This window comes from Trachinotus anak, unplaced genomic scaffold (genome assembly GCF_046630095.1).
Source record: "Trachinotus anak isolate AG129_WGS33_773 ecotype Australia unplaced genomic scaffold, CSIRO_AGI_Tana_v1 ptg000016l, whole genome shotgun sequence".
Classification (NCBI taxonomy): domain Eukaryota; kingdom Metazoa; phylum Chordata; class Actinopteri; order Carangiformes; family Carangidae; genus Trachinotus; species Trachinotus anak.
This window is the reverse complement of record NW_027273867.1, coordinates 12746723-12764989: the sequence shown is the minus strand read 5'-3', so window position 1 is coordinate 12764989 and position 18267 is coordinate 12746723. Positions and strand designations below refer to the sequence as shown.

Sequence of the window (18267 nt, the reverse complement as noted above, 5' to 3'; positions counted from 1 at the left end):
TATATATATATATATATATATATATATATATATATATATATATATATATATATATATATATATATATATATATATGTGTGTGTGCGTGTGTGTGTGTGTCTGTGTGTAAAACTCGAGGGGTGTATACCTTAATTTATCCAGTCAAATGTAATTTATGGCAACTACCTAACCCAATGCATAATACGAGACCCATCTTGACTATTACCCTTTGGGTTGTAGAACGATATCATGGGTCAGAGATGTGTGTGTGGGCTAAGTCGAGTGAATGTAAATTATTCATTTCTCCCTCACTCTGTATTCGCTAAGCCAGACCCACTTCAGAGAAACTGAATTTGAACAAGTCTCCTAATTACAACCCACACATATTCTGTTTCACGTCATAATACAAAACTAGAGATGCTCCAATTTCCCATTTCACTTGACTTTAAATGTTTATCTGTGATTTATATTTTCCTTTATCCACTCAATTTATTACTTGCATTGCTGACTTTGTAAAGCACTTAAAACTCATGCTCTTCATTATTATTGCTAATGCTAATGCTCAGAATTTAGTGATCTACATTGAGCTTTCCCAGGGTGTATCTTCAGGACATGTTCCTCCTCTCTATCGTAGAGACCTTTCACATAATGGAACGTGCAGTCAGTGACTCCTTCAGTTACAGATAAACAACTTGGTTTCTTGTTGACAGAACTGGGTAGAAAATGACAACTTTCAGACATCATCGGAATGGCTGATGTCTCCAGAGTGTTTCTAAGTTCATAGCGGTTACAAACTGAGCCTCAGCATTCAGGGATGGAAGCACAGAGCTCCACACGCACCATTTAACTGATGGGAAGCCCTGGAGACCAAACAGTCTTACTATCGACAAGCTGCTGCTGGATTTCAAACTCCCAAGGTACCGTGTGATGAAAGATGAGGTTTGGGAAGGGCAGAGGGGAGAACGAAGGGGAGCGTCATCTATCCCAACTCAATCGAAATTGACTCGCCTTCGAGGGAGGGGTGTGAAGGATGGGGTTGGATAACAGGATTGCCTGCAAGGGAAGGTGTGTGTACGGTATGTGTGTTGTGTCCTCGCCCTAAGATGAACTAGAAGCAGACCTGAACTGAGATTAGGTAGTCATTCCAAGCCTATTAGAGACAGTCTCATCACTCATGAGACATCTATCATTAAAGAAACTCAAAGTTTCAGTTCATATTACAGCGTTCAGACCACCACATAGACACACTGACCTGACAAATCTATACACAATGACACTGTATTCATAAAACCAAAGATACAATCATGTTTACAAGTGATTCCACTAATGAAGGTTTTATTGAGATGAAAAACATGTATGGTGGTGAGGACTTCAATAGACTGTAGGTGCATTAAATATTTACTCAACAACTGCTACAGAGGATGACTAGATTTTCCTGTTTTTCATCTCGACTACAATATGTTCAGACCCATCGTTCAGAGCCTCTCGCAGTAGATCAGAAGTCTCAAAACAACAACAATCCATTTTTCATATCACTTAGTTATTTCCTTTGTGAAAGCTGAGAGATTGACCTAATTCACAATCTTGTGTCCGAGCACTAACTTCTGTTTGTCAGACTGGCTTATGAAACGCACACTGCTGTTTTCCATCATTTAACTCACAGCAACGTAACAGAAAATGACGCAACTCCAGCATCACTTTACACTCACTCCATTCACAAACAAAATTAAGATGAGAAAACTCTTGAACATTTATTTCTGAGATGCTGGAGGCTGATTTAGCAAATACAGGGTCAGCTTCATCTAGCATAATATGCGGCCCTTGACAGTAGTGTGTAGTGTGTTGGATCAAGAGCAGAGCACCTGCAGAGCAAATGCTGAATTAAGGGCTGGCTCGCTTATGTGAGAGACACTTTTCCAATGCTGATCAAAGCCAGTAAATATGAACAGAGGACTGAACCACAGTAAATCACTGTGTAAGCAGTGACTTGGACACGGGGTGGCTTGTAGCTTGTGTAGGTCTGTTTGGTGTTTGACACCATAAGATAATCATAATTAGTTTGACAAATCAGGGAAAAGGCACACGGCATCTGTTGTCTGCTTCAACTGCTGCCCAACTGAATACACAACATAAAATATCTGTCATAAACAGCTCATTACTATCAAAGTCTGGCCGCGCGCACGCATATATTTCCTGTGTGAGCCGAAACAACGTTATCCATCTTACAGAAGTTTTTCATCTTCATCCCAGTCTCAAATGAGCTCCAAATGAAGACGTAGGAGCCTAATCAATGGATTGACCAAAGGAGGCAGCTAATGTTTCATATCAAAGAAAAAAAAAAAAAAAAAAACAATGCAGGAAAAATTCAAAATCTAAAAAGCCCTCAAGATGTATATGGAGTTCCCTCCCTCAATCTGTGCATGCATGTTCATCTGTGCAAACAGGAAAAAAAACAAACATTTCCACATCTATGCATGTAAATTAGGTCTGATATTTAAATGTGCGTGCCGTCCTAGTAACTGACGTGAACATGAGATATGATTATCACAGTTGTAACTGAGAGTGAACTATATGACTCTGCTGCTTCACAACAGAAAGTCAGTGATGTGTGACGGAAATTGTGCGTGTAGCATGATTCCACACAGAGACCTCACCTTAAAATAGCAAAAATGACCCATCCTTAAAAATAAAAAAAAAGAAAAACACAAAACATTGTTTTTGTCCTCACTGTCATCGTCTATTAGGTTGTTTGTCATTAAATATAAAAGCTTTCTTTTTCAAAAAGCTGCATTTTGCACCACAAACAATATCTGTGCAGTGAAATCTAAACGTGCTACATCTTTGTGGTGCATTCTTTAACTAGTTGAAGACTTTAGCTGTGTCCCAAATTTCATACTATGTTATTAGTTGGTAGTTGGTTGAAGTAAATGGTTTAAAACAACATCAATTAGAATAGTGTAGTATATGATAAGTATGCATACTGGCATCAAGTATTCTTAAATTTGTCACTATTCCAGTGTGAATGCACTTGAAACCCAAAACCTAGTTACAGTTAGAATGTAGCGTGGATGGAACTGGGACACAGTGATGGTTTCTATTCAGCTAAGCCTCCCACGTACTTTGTTGAAGTCTTCACTTGTGGCTCTCATCTCCTTCCAGGTCTTGTTGAGCAGCTGGATGGAGATGCAGAAGAATTCCTCAAAGGAGCGATCGTGGGTGAAGAACATGGGGTGGAAGTCGTGGCAGTTTTCACTGGCTGCGGGCACAAGAGAGGCAGATTGTCACTGACAGCAGCAGTTTGAATGACGGCTGATACCTGATAGAAACCATTTTCTGCCTGCATTTTATTTGACACAACATGATGATAATGGCTCATACAAAACTGCTGTCTTGCAGTCATGTGCCATAAATAATACTCTACCAGGTGCAATAATTACCTTCATTCTAAAGAATTTTTTTGAAAAACAATTTAATGTCTTTTAATTCTTTATTAGATATTTATGTTGTTTTTTAACTGCATTCGGCAAACACCATCTCCCATAAGTCCAGGACATTTGTGGGCTAAATATCACCACAGGACACAAGAGGCGAGTCCATGAGTGAGCTGAGGGGTCGTGATCAGTTCAGGCATGTCGGTGAGAAGAGCAGAACAGAACAGAGAGGAGTGAACGCTGTAGCAGTTTTTAGACAGTAGACAGTACAACTAGAGTGAGTGTTATGGACACAGATATGTGACTGTCTGGATTCTTGTCTGCATGCGTTTGTTTTTCGAGTACACAACCACCTTCAATCAGGGCTCAATAAAACTAATCCCAAAGCCTGATCCCGACGGCCATCCACTGCCTGTCTACATGCACCAACACACTGATAAAAGAACAGCCGGTTGGCCAGAGAAAGGTCCATTTACTTTGTACTTCTCTACTCTCTTGAATGACTCACACCATATGGTGACCTTCAATTTATAAATACGTAATTGGGCCTGAAGGAATGTGGCCCCTTAGACTGGCCCTGAACACCTGAGTAATGCACAACAACAGGGATAAGCCTCCCACACACACACACACACACACACACACACACACACACACACACACACACACACACACACACACACACACACACACACACACACACACACACACACACACACACACACACACAGCTATTGCAAGCAAACATCACTTAACAAGAAAATGTTACAGATGAAGTCATCAAATAACTGCTGGTGAAAGGCTCTGAATTACATTTAAAATTACATTTAAAGCGGCAAATGCGCTTGATGATCATACAAGATCATTCTGACACTTAAGCTTCAAAGAATAAATCATCAGGCGTCTGCGTGCTAGATTCATATTCAAAATACATCAGTTTGCAGAAGATATGGAGAGCAGAGTAATATAAGATGTGACAGACTGCTCATGGGAGATAATCTAACAGGCCTGGTAGGGATTCTCTGATTCTGCATTACAGACTTGGCAGAGGGTTGATGTGTTTATAGGTTATTTGATAGCAAAAACAATTGAGAATGAGATACAGTTCTTCAATGGAGCAAGACTGTGTGTTATTGAAAATTTAGGTCCTCATCAACTTCAAACACAAAAAATAGCCCTTGGAGACAAATTGTGGCCAGCAAACACTGTTCCATCTGGATTAAAGTGAGGTTTTTGATTTTCCAAAGCCAGAGGTGGTTTATTTTCTTTATTAGAAGTGTACTGAGGCATTTCAACCCCCACTATTTGTGTGAGGGTGTGTTTGAAATCAGAATGAAAGGGAATGAGAAGCCAGGGCTCTTGACTGCCCAAACCATATTAACCAAGAGGTACAATAACAAGGCTTGACATTCATTTGAACTAAATTCGTCTCCCTCTCGTCTTGCTGAGATGAGTGGCGGCCTTGTGCCAAAGGTTGGTTCGTTTATAGAGTTTCAGAGCGGAGCAGCAGGGGCATTGGCCCACCATGAGCAGTCATGAAATTGGATGAAAGGGGTCAGGCAGCAATTGAAACTTCACAGTATAATGAGTGATGCCCACAGGCCACGGGCACAGCGACCTGAGCCTTGATTTGGAGCGATGGATGGGAGATTAAGGGAAGAGCGAGGTGGTGAAATCCAGGGGGATGTGCTACCGGTTGCCGGTAGTCAATCAAGAAACTAATGGAGGTGAGCCAAAACAGATGCTGACTGGCTGCTTAGTCAACACAACACTGACCAGAAGAAGAAGAAAAAAAAAATAGGAAAGAGAGGAAAAAGGGTGAATTCAAGAAAAAAAGCCATCCTCAATCAAATTCCCTTTTTGGCCGACTCGCAAAACTTCTTGTTAGGGCTGAGGTTAAGAGTGACCTCTGAGCTTAATGGACTGTTTATTGATAGGACCAACAGAGCCCCGAGGTGGCAAGGTGAGTGGAATTACACGTCAAGGCTTATTTGGGAGATACAGACAGTGAGCAGTCTCATGTGGCTCTGCAGAAATTTCTCCATCCAGAGGTTTTGCAAAGCATGCTGAGTCGCAGGCAGTTTTATTACCTCTTGCAGGGCTCAGCAGGACCCGGAGCATCACGCCGATGAGCCAAAAACACATTATGGTGCGCTGATGCTCAAAATAGTTTGCAAACAGTTTTCCCCATTATAATACTCTTATTGCAAACTTACCCAAATTGCTACACAGCGTGGATCACTGAATATTTCATCAAACAAACATGTTTCACCCACACTGCAGAAATAATTTAAGAGTGCGAGTGTGGACACAGCCGCTCAGCATTTTATCGGGCTCCAGAGATGAAAACACATCAGTACAGGATGTAATACTTATATGAATCTATGGGAGAAATCTGAATATTGTCTTGAATGTAGTGTGCAGTCTGTATTCGGACAGTGTTTTCCATCATTTTAGTTCTACTCCACCGCTCTAGATTTCATAACACGTAGACGTTTCATTTTTACCCTTCGGGGTATGTATAAAAAGGCTTTCAATATCAACATTGGTTCATTGAATGTGGAATTATACACCCTTTAAGTCAGCACTTTAACTTTATAGTTACTATCTCATTTCAATTTCAATGCACTGAAACACAGAGCCAAAACAATACTATCTAAATGGACCTGCACTATATTTGACTGAGCCTTCAGGCATTACCAACTGTTTGAATGTACTGTCTGGATCTTTCAAATGAAAAGTCCACATTGGGGGACAAAAAAATCAACAATTTGGTACATCCTTTTTCAGTGCTGCAGTTGCTTTCCAGCTAGCTGAAATGTCACGGCTGAATCATTCTCAATACTGCACAAAAGCACTTAAAATTATCTGCCTGAGCAGAGACGGCACTGAGTGAGTGCAAAGTCATGTTACTGTGATTAGGTAACTATTACTTTAAACCTTAGTAGCCTTAAACCTGCCTTGTTTTTTTTTTTTTTTTTTTTTTACCAGAGCAGCATTATTATGACTGACACTGAGGCTACAATGATGAAATGAAACATGTGCTACACAATAAAATACCTTGTCACACAACACACTGACTAATGGGGCTTTGCAGCTGAAAATTTTTAACAGTGAACAAAATTTTTTTACAGTGAACAATAAAAAAAAATTAAAAAAAAGACTGTCCATGGTATGTGCACTACTTTCCGCTAATAATATCATAATATCCAACTGTCCACACTACACCTATCAGTGATGACACAAAGTGACAATTGTTGGTAATGTCAGTCAGCTGCTCACTATAAAGTTAACTACTGAGTGTCAATAACAGCTCAGGAGGTATTGAGTGAGTGAATGAGGGAGTGATTTTGGACACAGAGTGAAGTCGGTATTGTGTCTTTTCAGCTAATGAAAACTGATGCGGTGGCATCACAGCCAAACAGCAGTGCAGGAACTGTTTTTTTTTTTGCATTAGGAGTTCAGCTGTATTATACCAACCCTTCCTTCTTGTCTTTTTCTATTGCTGTTGTTACTTTGTGAAAATAAGTAGCTATTGAAGGCTACATTGGCCATGACCTGTGCTTCTCAGACAGCTACAAAACCTGAGGCTAAGCACTTATGAACTGGGATCATAACTGGTCGAAACCTGTTATGTAAACCCTCTTTTACTTCCTTCCTCTCACTGAGACACAGCCTTCTCTCCCACGGGCAGGCTAACGTGGTCATGGAGACAGGGTGGACGACTGGACACATCAAGTGCCTGAGGAGTGTGACACTTTTTGATGGAAGAGTCACACAGCCAGGGGCGTGCACACACACACGTACACACACTCACACAAACACACATGCACAGTGAACTCTGCTTGTAGCTGGATGACATGCTACGAAGCAGCAGGGTAGATATGAACTCTCTCAATTTAAGTCACAATTTATGACTCCTTTCGGTCAAGCATATGGGTCCACAGCAGACAGTCTAGATGGATGGAAAATGGGCTGTAATGACTTTTCTTTGTCCTGCATGCTTTTCATCCATCTGCACAGCCAGATGTTCAGTCCCTGTACCACCCACGAACTAGGTAACAGGACACTGTGATGACCAGTTTAGGTTATGCAGGACCATATGCTCGCTTCCGTTTATGGTGCAACACTTTGTCATTATATGTCTCTACAAAATTGTTAACAAAAAAAGCAAGAACAACGACAAAACTTCCCCTGGACATAACAGGGAGGATATTATAGCAGTACAATTGCCATAAGACCTTTTAGTTAAACTGTTTAAGAATAGGGCTGCAATTAGCAATTTATTTCTTTGTCTGTTAATCTACATATAATTTGACTTGTCTATTTAAAAATGTCACAATATCATAAAAAATAACCATCACTATTTCCCAAAGTCGAAGGTGACGTCTTCAGATTATTTGTCCCGTCTCCCCATCACTCTAAAGATATTCAACAAGAAAGAAAAACTAAGAAAAGATGCGGATCCTCACATGAGCAGCTGGAATGAGCAAATGTTTAGCATTTTTGCTGGAAAATGATCACATTTGAAAAATGATTAGTTCATTTTTGATTGATCAACTTAATTATTATAGCGCTAGTCCCCACTCACATTTTTATCCTGTTCATTTTAAACAGATCAATTCTATAAGTGTTACTGCTGTATTGAAGTTAGAGGCAACTTTGCAGCCATTTTGCCAACAGTTTGTTGACACAGTACTTTTTTGTGGAGATAACATAAGTTGTTAGAAATTTCCCTATGTTTATATCTAGGAATTACAATTCAGGGGCGGACGGGAAGGTCTTTCTGCTTCAGTTGCTCGTGATTATGATCAGAGCCATATGACGTGAATGCGTCATAAGCTCTGTAGGCAGGGAGAAGTTCCAGGTCATTGGTTTCAGACAAATTAGACACATTGGTACAGTGATGTTCCACAACATCACACAATATCATCATGAAGTCAAGACAACTCGGAGGGTGCAGACAATTCTCCTCTCCTCTCATTTTTCCTCCATCCATCCATTTACTGGGGTTTGCGTGGTTGGGCTGAGGTCAAGTGTCATGGTCACCTCCCTAAAGTAAATGTGTTACTGCGTGTGTATGTGAACGCAAGCGTGACTGAGTGTGGGACAGCTGTCGCCTGTCATGATCTTATCAGAGTCTATTCAACGTGAAGACTCCGAGGGCTCGGTGACGTCAACCAAGAGCTAATTACTCAACTGGCCACCACACAGACGAGTCCTGGGCACAAGAGAGGTGACTAAGCATGTGCGCTAAAAGTGTTTGTGTGTGCAGCTGTGACTCTGTGTATGCATGAGAGAAAAAGTGAGAAAGACGCGTGGGCTGAATGCCACTCTGACATCTGTCAAGGTCCAGTGTGTATTTGTTTTTGTGTGTGTGCACACAAAGTAAATGAAACAACCCTCAGAGTCACCTTGCAGCTATGCCACATGATGAATACACAGTGAAAAGTGTCATCCTCACTCTAATTACAATACCAGCATGCTCTGATGCCCAACTGTGACAAGGGGAGTGTGTGTGTGTGTGTGTGTGTGTGTGTGTGTGTGCCCAGAGAGCAGCGTCAGCACCATCTTTCCAGTCCAGTCACTGTTTACGGGTGTGCAAGGTGCCAAGGCAGCAGGTACACAGAGATGAGATGCAAACCCCGGCTGGCTGGGTGACTTAGCAGGCTAACTGTGTACTTCTCATGCATATAAGGCTTTTGCCAGATTAAAATAAGCTCGCAGCCAATCCATTTATGGCCGTTTTCACTGACTGTGCTGCTCTAATTGGAAAGAAAGATCAGTTATGAAGATACTGTGGCTCTTATCTGCTTGCCATTTGAACTTAGGTCATACAAAGTGGGTGAGATCCCCCTACACTTCCAAGGAACAATGTCCTGAGGAGCAATGCTTAACTGTGCAGCAATTTTATCATAATGGCTACTTATAGCATAGCTGGTCATGTGACAGACACTGCAAACTGAGTCTTTGTATTGTCTTTGTATTGTCACAACTAGAGCCATTAGGTCAAATAAAATGTTTATCTAAGAGCTGTATCACAAAATAATGTGTGCAGTGACTCCGCCGGGTCGGCGAGCAGAAAACTCTAACATGCGTTTGCTGCGGCATCACAGTCACAGAACCCTAAAGAATCTTTTCCTGTGTAATCATCTGGTGCACAACTGGTTTTGAAATGGGGCACCATCTTGGAATACTGCATGTAGTTCTCTTAACACATCCATCCATTGATTCAACACATAAAGAGAGGACATCACACAGACACTGACTCACCACGCAGGAACCACAACTATAGTTAATACCTGAGTTCAGCAGGGAAACTAATTAACTTCAAAGCTAAGTGACATCTTGCTAGCCATCTGGAGTAGATTCTGTACCAAATATGTAACTTTAAAATGTGAAGCGTCTCAGGGTTTTTGAGTTTGGAGTCTCTGAAATGTGTAATGATAAATCAGTTTTATAATGTTTGGGCTACACCAGTAAGGCTGTCTGGTTGTATTGATCATGAAATAAGGAAGCTTGGAGAATGAGGTCACTGGTCCAAGTCTCCTCTTTGAAATGGAAGATACATTTTTGAAAAATAGACATAGCGAGAGCTGTATAACCCAGTGCAAAATATTTGTCCACAGAACTGAATTTGTCTTTAAATTTATTTTGAGTTTATTTACACCAAGTATTTCTTTTCAGCGAGGAGGAGAAGCATAAGAAGAACCTTGACTGGATAAGGATGAAAAGAGCCTTATTTCCTCTGTGGTTTCTAAATACCTAACTAAACCATTTTAGCATGCAGAGTCCCCAACAATGGTCAAGATGCATTAGAGGACAGAGGGAGAGCGAGGCACAGCAGAGCAGCAGATGGAGAGAGGAGAAAATGAGACAGGGGGAGGCATGTAGCGAATCCATCAGCACTCTGGTCTGAGACACGTATCCAATAAATTTAGCAGTACATCTGTTTTCACAGACACCTCATATTCTCACGAATGCAATAAGGCTTGTCCGTCCACATTCAGCTGTGAGTTTTCTATCGAGTCAGAGCTGCCCCAGGATGCATTTATGAAATGTATGAAACACAACTCGTATCTTAAACTACAATAGACTTCATGCCAGATTCTTCTGAAGGAAAATCTCAGATCAGACGTGGTGATTCATGCTCACACAAACAAACACACAATCTGTCTGAGTTTGCCCAAATGCAGAAACAGAACTGTTTAATCATAACAGAACAACTGAAAAAATTCTCCAGCTTACATGCACATATGTGCTCCTGCACACATGGAAGCACACAAACACAGCCTGTATCCGTGAATAAATCCTAACTATATTTCTAGAAATAGACAGAGAGTTTTGCATTGGGTAAATTTACACACTACAAAAGTACACATAGGTATTACACAGGTATTGTTATAAATACCATGATAATTATCTTGGAAGTGTAAAAATAATGCAGGTACCTCCTCTCATTTAATGTGCGAATACTCTTTTGTCTCTGAGTTATCAAAAGTATTGAGAGTTGTTGCATAAACTGCTGCCAGACTGTGTTTATTAGGAGTGGGTTTCTCCTGCCACTAGATCCTTATCCAAACCTGAACTTGAACTGGCACTGGTAGGCATTATTGCAACTTTGAGGACTGTTTTATTTTATTTGTATTGGCTACTTTTATGTTGTCAGATAACAAAACAAGTCTGACCTCTTAATCAACTAAACTGTTACTCTGTATGTGTGTGTGTGTGTGTGTGTGTGTGTGTGTGTGTGTGTGTGAATACATCTAGACTCACTGCATTGTTTCGTCTGATTCCATCCTTAACATGCAAGTAAAATGTGAGCTTCTCACAAGTTGGGCTGTGTTTGATTCACCACACCACTTCAGCCCACCAAGGGTTACTGAGAAGTGATGGGGGACAGGAGCGATTGAAAAACTACAAGGATGCTCAAAACTTGAGATTTTGGAGGGCCCATCTGTCAGGTTTGTCATTATTTGTGCAATTTACAAACCTTTTGCTGTTGTTTGCCTGGGGCTATGAAAAGGAAAACCCTGAAGAATGCTCTCCCCTCCTCAACACAAGGCTGAAACTGACAACTGAAGTGTGAAGTGGCTGCTGACTGTTAAATAGATGCTCATGTCACGACTTGACGGATACTTGGGATTCCACGCTTGGCCTTTCCTGCACTCGCCATCATCCACTCCGCTCATGATTCATGGAGGGAGACTTATGGGAGGGATTATCAGATACAACCTTGAGACTTAACAAGTCATTTCCAATGGGGCCAAGCTTTCAAAGCTAACGGTCAGCTAACACTGATGTTAGCATACTAATGTTTGTTCTCTGACATAAATTCTTATCCCACTGACACCTCATTAGTGAAAACGATAAATAACACAGGATAGAAACATATCATGAAATGTGTATTTAATGCACTATAATTCAGCATTTTTCCTTCATGCTTCATAAAACCTATACAAACTGCCAGTAATTTTAAAACAAATACGGAAAATTAAGACAGATATTTATTAAGCAACCCCTTAGAAAGTCACATTCTTGCCCCAGGCCACTGCTAATGCATCGTATTAATTATTAGATAATGTAATGACTTGTCAGCATGTGAGGAAAAATGTCTCAGTGGGTCAGAAATGTAATTAATCCAATTCAAGTGATAATCTTCTCCAAGTCTTTGAGTTTCAAACACTAACTCCCCGGAGGCTTAAAAGGTGGATGTAAAGTTTTACATCTGAAAATGCTTGAATTCATACTGGTCACAACTTATGACGGCATGAAAAGGGATCTAAATGTATAGAAATAAATAAGATATATAAAAATAATTCGAATAGGAATAGGAATAATTTGAATAGGAATGAATGATGAAAATTAATCACTTTCTAGTAGAATAGTAGAAACCCATATCCAATACTATTTGGACATCCCACAGTTATGACAGATTTTATTAAATTTTGTCCCTATTTAGTTTGAAATATTTACAATAAATAATATAATGTTATAAAATGTTATATATTATATTACAGAGTTCAAAATTGTGATTTCTGTTAAGTCCTTAGTGTATGACTGCACGCCCAAACATGACATTTCATTTTAACCATGGCTGTGTGTACAGCACCAGTCATATACTATATATCTCAGTGACACATTGTGGGCCAGTCTGAGCACATCACAGCATTTCAAGCTCACACGGTGGCATTTCTCAGGGGTTAGAGGTGTATGTGGAGGAGTGTGTGTGTGTGTGTGTGTGTGTGTGTGTGTGTGTTGCTACATTGTTGTTGTTTTTACAGGGGCACAGCAGACAACTCAGGAGCGTCATTACAGCCAGGTAATGGGTGTGGATGACTCTGAATAACCTGCTGCGTTTGGACATATTGTGCATACACATACTGAAATGACACACACACACACACACACACACACACACACACACACACACACACACACACACACACACAGGTAAGAGGGACTGACTAGGCAGGAAATTAAGTCTGCATACAGTAGGCTAAAGTGAGTGGCTGGTTACTCTCACTTCCCTTGTGTTACTTGTGACCCAAAACAACCTGACAGCTCACTTCATACAGGACTACTGCTGTTCTTCCAGCACATACCAAGTTTTACATTTTCTTGAAATGGTAGGTGATAGGTGGTAGTACCCACTATTAATTAATTCTCATGTCTCATCTCCCCACTGTCCATTTTCAATAAAAACAGATCAAAATTATTGAAAAACACTGATTTGTGGGATTACTACACAAAGCACATGAAACCTAAACACTTAAGAACAAGAAAAAACCTGAATCGACTCAACTTGGGTTTAGCATCATTTTCTGAAGCTCAAAACTAAGTGACCAAACACTTAGATATAAAAATTAATATTGTTCAGGAGAATGAAAGAATGAAAGAAAGAAAATCAATCCAAATGTTTCAGTGATGTATTGTGATGCTGCAGGAGCTGTCCATGGTGCTGAACATGGCCTTTTCTGACCTTGGCTGATCGCTCAGTGATGGAAGAGACAGCTACAAATATAACGACATCATGTGACTCAGTCTGGAGCCTGTCCAAAACAGCCTGTGTGTGTGTGTGTGTGTGTGTGTGTGTGTGTGCGCGTGTGTGTAGGAGCTTAATTCTGGTTCCTTTTTGCATTTCATGTGTGAGGCTGTGAACATGTGTGTGTCCATGCCTAGACCTGCCATAGCTCACCACCCTGCTCTCCATCTCAGCAATGAGACGCCACGTCGTGAATCATCAAGCAGGGCCATTACTTCCCATGCCTGGGCCTTTCTAAATAACTTCATAAATATTCCATGGGTCGGCTTAAACAGGGGAGTCGGAAAAGTCATGGCTTGGTGCCTCACTGACGCAGATTCCATTAAGCCCCGTGTTCCAGCAGAAACATGGTGGGACAATTAATCTTTTAGGATCTGAAGCAGAGACAGACAACAAATGCAAAGAGTGGGAGAGAGAAACAGAAAGGTTATGAATTAATGGAAGAAGGTGAGAGAGAGAGAGAAAGAGAGGAAACTGAGAGACAGGACAGAGAGAGTGACACCTGGATAGTGTTATGAATTATGTAAGATCTAGCAGCTCTGACAGCTGATTCAACCAAACAAGCTCCCCTGCCTCTTTTCTCCAGGCCAAATCTACATAGAAATATCTCAGCCACAAAAAGGGAAAATGGCAAATGTCTCAAAATGAGGGTGGCATTAAATGGATAAGTGGAATGGAAGAAAATCTCTTGACCTGAAAGAGCATTAAAACAACTGCTACAGCATAAGCTTGACTGGCTGTGTTGTGTTGTTTATGAATGTAAGATGCTATTTGTATTGTAGTGTATTTGGTGTCATTTCTGTCAAATTCATGGGATGGAGAAAGAGAGCCAGACCATTAAAGCATGAGAAAGGATTACAAATCTGAGAGGGACAGACCCACAAAGAGGGGAAAAAAATAGAGAGCGTGAAAGAAAGAATGAAAAGTGAGAAACATTAAGCTGGAAAGAGGGCTTGAAGGGACGAGCGGGGAAGAAAGGCAACTTCAATAGCCCCTGACAAATCAAGAATCCCTTGGTGTTTTATCCTCATGAGAAAACAAGAAGACAGTGTCTGGCCCCTGCCAGAGCCACACTGGCATTTCACATAGATGGAGAGAGCAAATGAGCCACTAAGACGTCGCCACCGTCACAATTAATCCACTGTCTCTTTCTTCTGCCTTTATACACCTAGGGTAGTGGAGCAGGTTAAAAAAAGCTGGAATTGACTGTTTTTTCTGCACCAGGGGTTTGGACTTGGACTTAATAGAAACCAGGTTTGAAAGACAACCATGGCTTTTTAATGGAGAATTACAGTGCTTGCCTTTGATGAAGTTTTAGGAGCAGCTTTGTGTCTCGGTTTTGCTCCACACTATGAAACATTTAAAAGCTACAGCTGCTACGACGGATATATCAACTTGTTCTCGCATGCTTTGTATCTCCTGCTGCACTGAGACCTACAGTACGTCTGGTAGAAGATTATTCACAAGAACATTCAAATCTCAACTACTGGGTTTCAACAAGCAAGACTAAAAGTCTAAAGCCAATCTAGCAGGTCTGTGAGGCTACAATTGGCCATAACAGTGCTTTGAACTACATGCTAACATAAGCATGCAAATTTTCACAATAATGTTCACAATAACAATGCTAACATGCAGGTAAAAACACACACCTTAGTGTGTTTGCATGCTAACATTCGCTAATTAGCACTAAACACAAAGTGCAGCTAATGCTGAATGTCTCCAGTATTGCTGGTATTTGGTCCAAAATCAAAATATTGGACAAACTGACATTTTAATGTGGTGCAAAATGAAAAGTTATAAGATCAACAATATTACACCTAATCTTAATAGGGGCATGCATGTCTGCAGGAAATGTCATGGCCCTCCATCCAAATGTTGTCAAGACATTTGACCTGAAAACCACAAATGTCAACCTCATTGTGGTGAAGAAAAGTAACGGCAGCACCAAACTCATTAGGATTCATCCTCTGGGCATCATGAATGTCTGCACAAAATTTTATTTTATACCCATATATGTATTTCAGTCCTGATCAATGTGGTGGACCAAACGACAGGCCAACCGACCATCATTGCCATCCATAGAACCAAACTGCTAGCTAAAAATGATATTAGTGTTCCTCATCTAGTGTTTGGCCAACACAGACATGATTTCCCCACAGTGAGAAAAATGGTGCACTTGAGAAAAATAATCAGCTTGAAATGCCATAGTTATACTCCAGGTTATGGGTGAAATAATATGCCACGGTTTCTTATACTACTCTGACTCAAATACCACACTATCAAAACTGATAAAACGTTACAGAGACACAGACACTCCTGCTAACATCCTCATTAGTGTCAGATATTTCATTGTTTCTCTGTTGAAAGGTCAACTGAATGATGACAGTCAGTGCAGAGCAGAGACTCATTTCTCTTTCAGCTTTCCGCTGGGAAATACTCACTCATGCCCTTACATCACGCACACATCACCTCTAACGACCAGCCGTTACTCACCAAGCATTTACAACACCTGCCTGGCCCATGTTACATTCATCTTGCTCATACATTCATTAGTGTGTGTTAATATACACACGGCTAATGGGGTGTGTATGAAAATGCACTTAGTCCTCTTCCAGGGAAGACGCAGTGCAGATTATGTCTGGGACACAGTGGCTTCCTCCCATAAGAAAAAGATGCATATAATGCTCTGTGAATGAGAGTCTGTGCAAATATTTACTGGAGCTGTCACAGAGACGGATGGGAACATTAAGATTTGGGACCAAGTACATATAAATATATCAAAATGTTGTCTTTCCCCTCCTGTACTCAATGATTTCCTGCAAGGGATGTATTTTATTTTATTTCCTTTACACATGTTGTTTTTTTATGTGCCCATAGATGACCTACTTGTGTATATAGGAATCTGGTCATGTCTTATGGCAGCAGACAGTATCTATAGACAGATGGGTCATTCTCTGCAGCTTATGGGTTCATCTTATCTGTCCCTGCATTTTACACATACGCACATAAACACTGCACCATCACAAATACCATATCATAAATATTAATAGTAGGTTCAGTCTCCTGGGATAACAGCCTCAGTAAAGAGGACAATATACAGCCACTGGGAACAGAAAGGCCTAGAACTACAAGTCAAGGTCATTGTCATTATTCAACTCAGGCATTCAGTCCTGCAGGGAGAATTTCAGTGTCATCTGTATCTTCATCTTCATGAAAATAATGGAAAACACTATTTGCAAAAGTGGAACTATTTGGAAAAAAAAGGTTTTCTATCTTCTACCAAGAAGATCAAAAAATGTTGGGAAGAATTTGTAGGTCTGGTTGCATACTCTCATCATAGCTTCTGAGTAAATAACATGAAATCCCGCACTTGCCCCAGCTTTTATTTGAACAAGCAAGTCTCAGAAACAAAGTCTTATTCATAATGATGGCCTGGCATTCATCCAGGGGGATTTAGCCCTATTGCATAAGCCTTCAACAACATGCTTAGAAAAGCCATAGAGATAAAGATGTTTTCCCTATTTTTGGAGAAGTCTGGTTGCCTAATCTGCATTTTGATATGAATGAGGTTAAAATGATATTTCAAAGAGAGTAAAGGGAAACAATTTCAGTCCACTAAGAGCAAAAGGTCAAAAGAGCATGTGCAGTGAAACACATCTAAATGCAAACTCACAGGTAAAAATCACAGGTACTAGTAGATACACAACTAGATACATACAAACAAACACACAGAATTGGGATGAAAAAGCCACCAGATCAATGAAAGAAGTCATGCTAAAAGCTCAGTAGGTGTGTTCACATGTCACATTGCACTACAGGAGACATAACCCGTCTTGTTCCCTAGACTAGAACCCTCCACATCCGCCCCAGGTCTCTCCAGGTCAGGGCAACTACATTAGTGTAATAAAGCGCTGCAGACAGCTTCTTTACGGTTAAAATAAAATGTCTAGGTCCATTTGCCTTTGCTGACTTTGTGCTTAGAATTTGATGAGGACAGGGAAGATGGTGGAGACATTTTGCATTAGAGCAGAGTCTGGCAGTGATAAGAGGATATTAAAAAAGGACAGGAAAATTACAATATGCTTAGAAATGTTTAAAAAAAAGTATTACTGCACCTTCTTATCTTGTACTGAAACCTGGCCTGGCACTTTTATCAGTAACATTAAGAACAGATGAGAGAATTCGGGGGAACTTCCTTTGACTATTTTAAAGGCAAAGAAACAGAAGTGGACACTATTCTTTCAATAAACTCTAATGTTCCTCCTGCAGTTTACAGACATGAGCGAAGAACCCTGCAATGCAGCCAAGTCTGAATCCTTTGTGAAAAAAAAAAAAGACATGAGCAGAGGAAAAGGGCACATCGTTTTAAAACGGAGCTAAAAATGCCGTCTCCCCCCCTGCAGGGAGCAGTGGGGGTCAGTCGGGAGCAGAACTGAGACCAACCCGCACATTTAAACAAGTAAAGACAAATGAAAAGGGCACATCAATTTGGAGTGGACGTGGGCACAGCATCTCTTTCTCTGCACAGTGTGCCTCCCAGAGGCGGTATATCAGGCTGAAAGGGACTCAATGGGGTGAGATGCATCACTAAATAATGAACTCCCAGCAGCTCAATTACTGAGCATAATGGTCGCTTTCATCTTAACAGGGAGAGAACTGTACTTGTGACAATGTGTGTCCAGATGTTTGTAGTTTTATACACATAACTATATGCATCCCAGAGCTATGCTTCCTACTGTCTATATGCTCTCTTTGGAGATAATGTAAGCAATGTGTGTGTGTGTGTGTGTGTGTGTGTGTGTGTGTGTGTGT

At 40.7% G+C, this 18267-nt stretch overlaps 1 protein-coding gene across 5 annotated transcripts in view; it reads right to left on the bottom strand.

Moving 5' to 3' along the window:
• Positions 1 to 18267, bottom strand: part of elmo1 (engulfment and cell motility 1 (ced-12 homolog, C. elegans)) — a 98320-nt gene that overhangs the window by 27468 nt on the left and 52585 nt on the right. For all 5 annotated transcript variants that reach the window (XM_071499672.1, XM_071499677.1, XM_071499675.1 and 2 more), the window contains one exon: positions 3099 to 3235. In XM_071499672.1, the coding sequence (XP_071355773.1) occupies positions 3099 to 3235 (137 nt within the window). The remainder of the gene's footprint in view (positions 1 to 3098; positions 3236 to 18267) is intronic.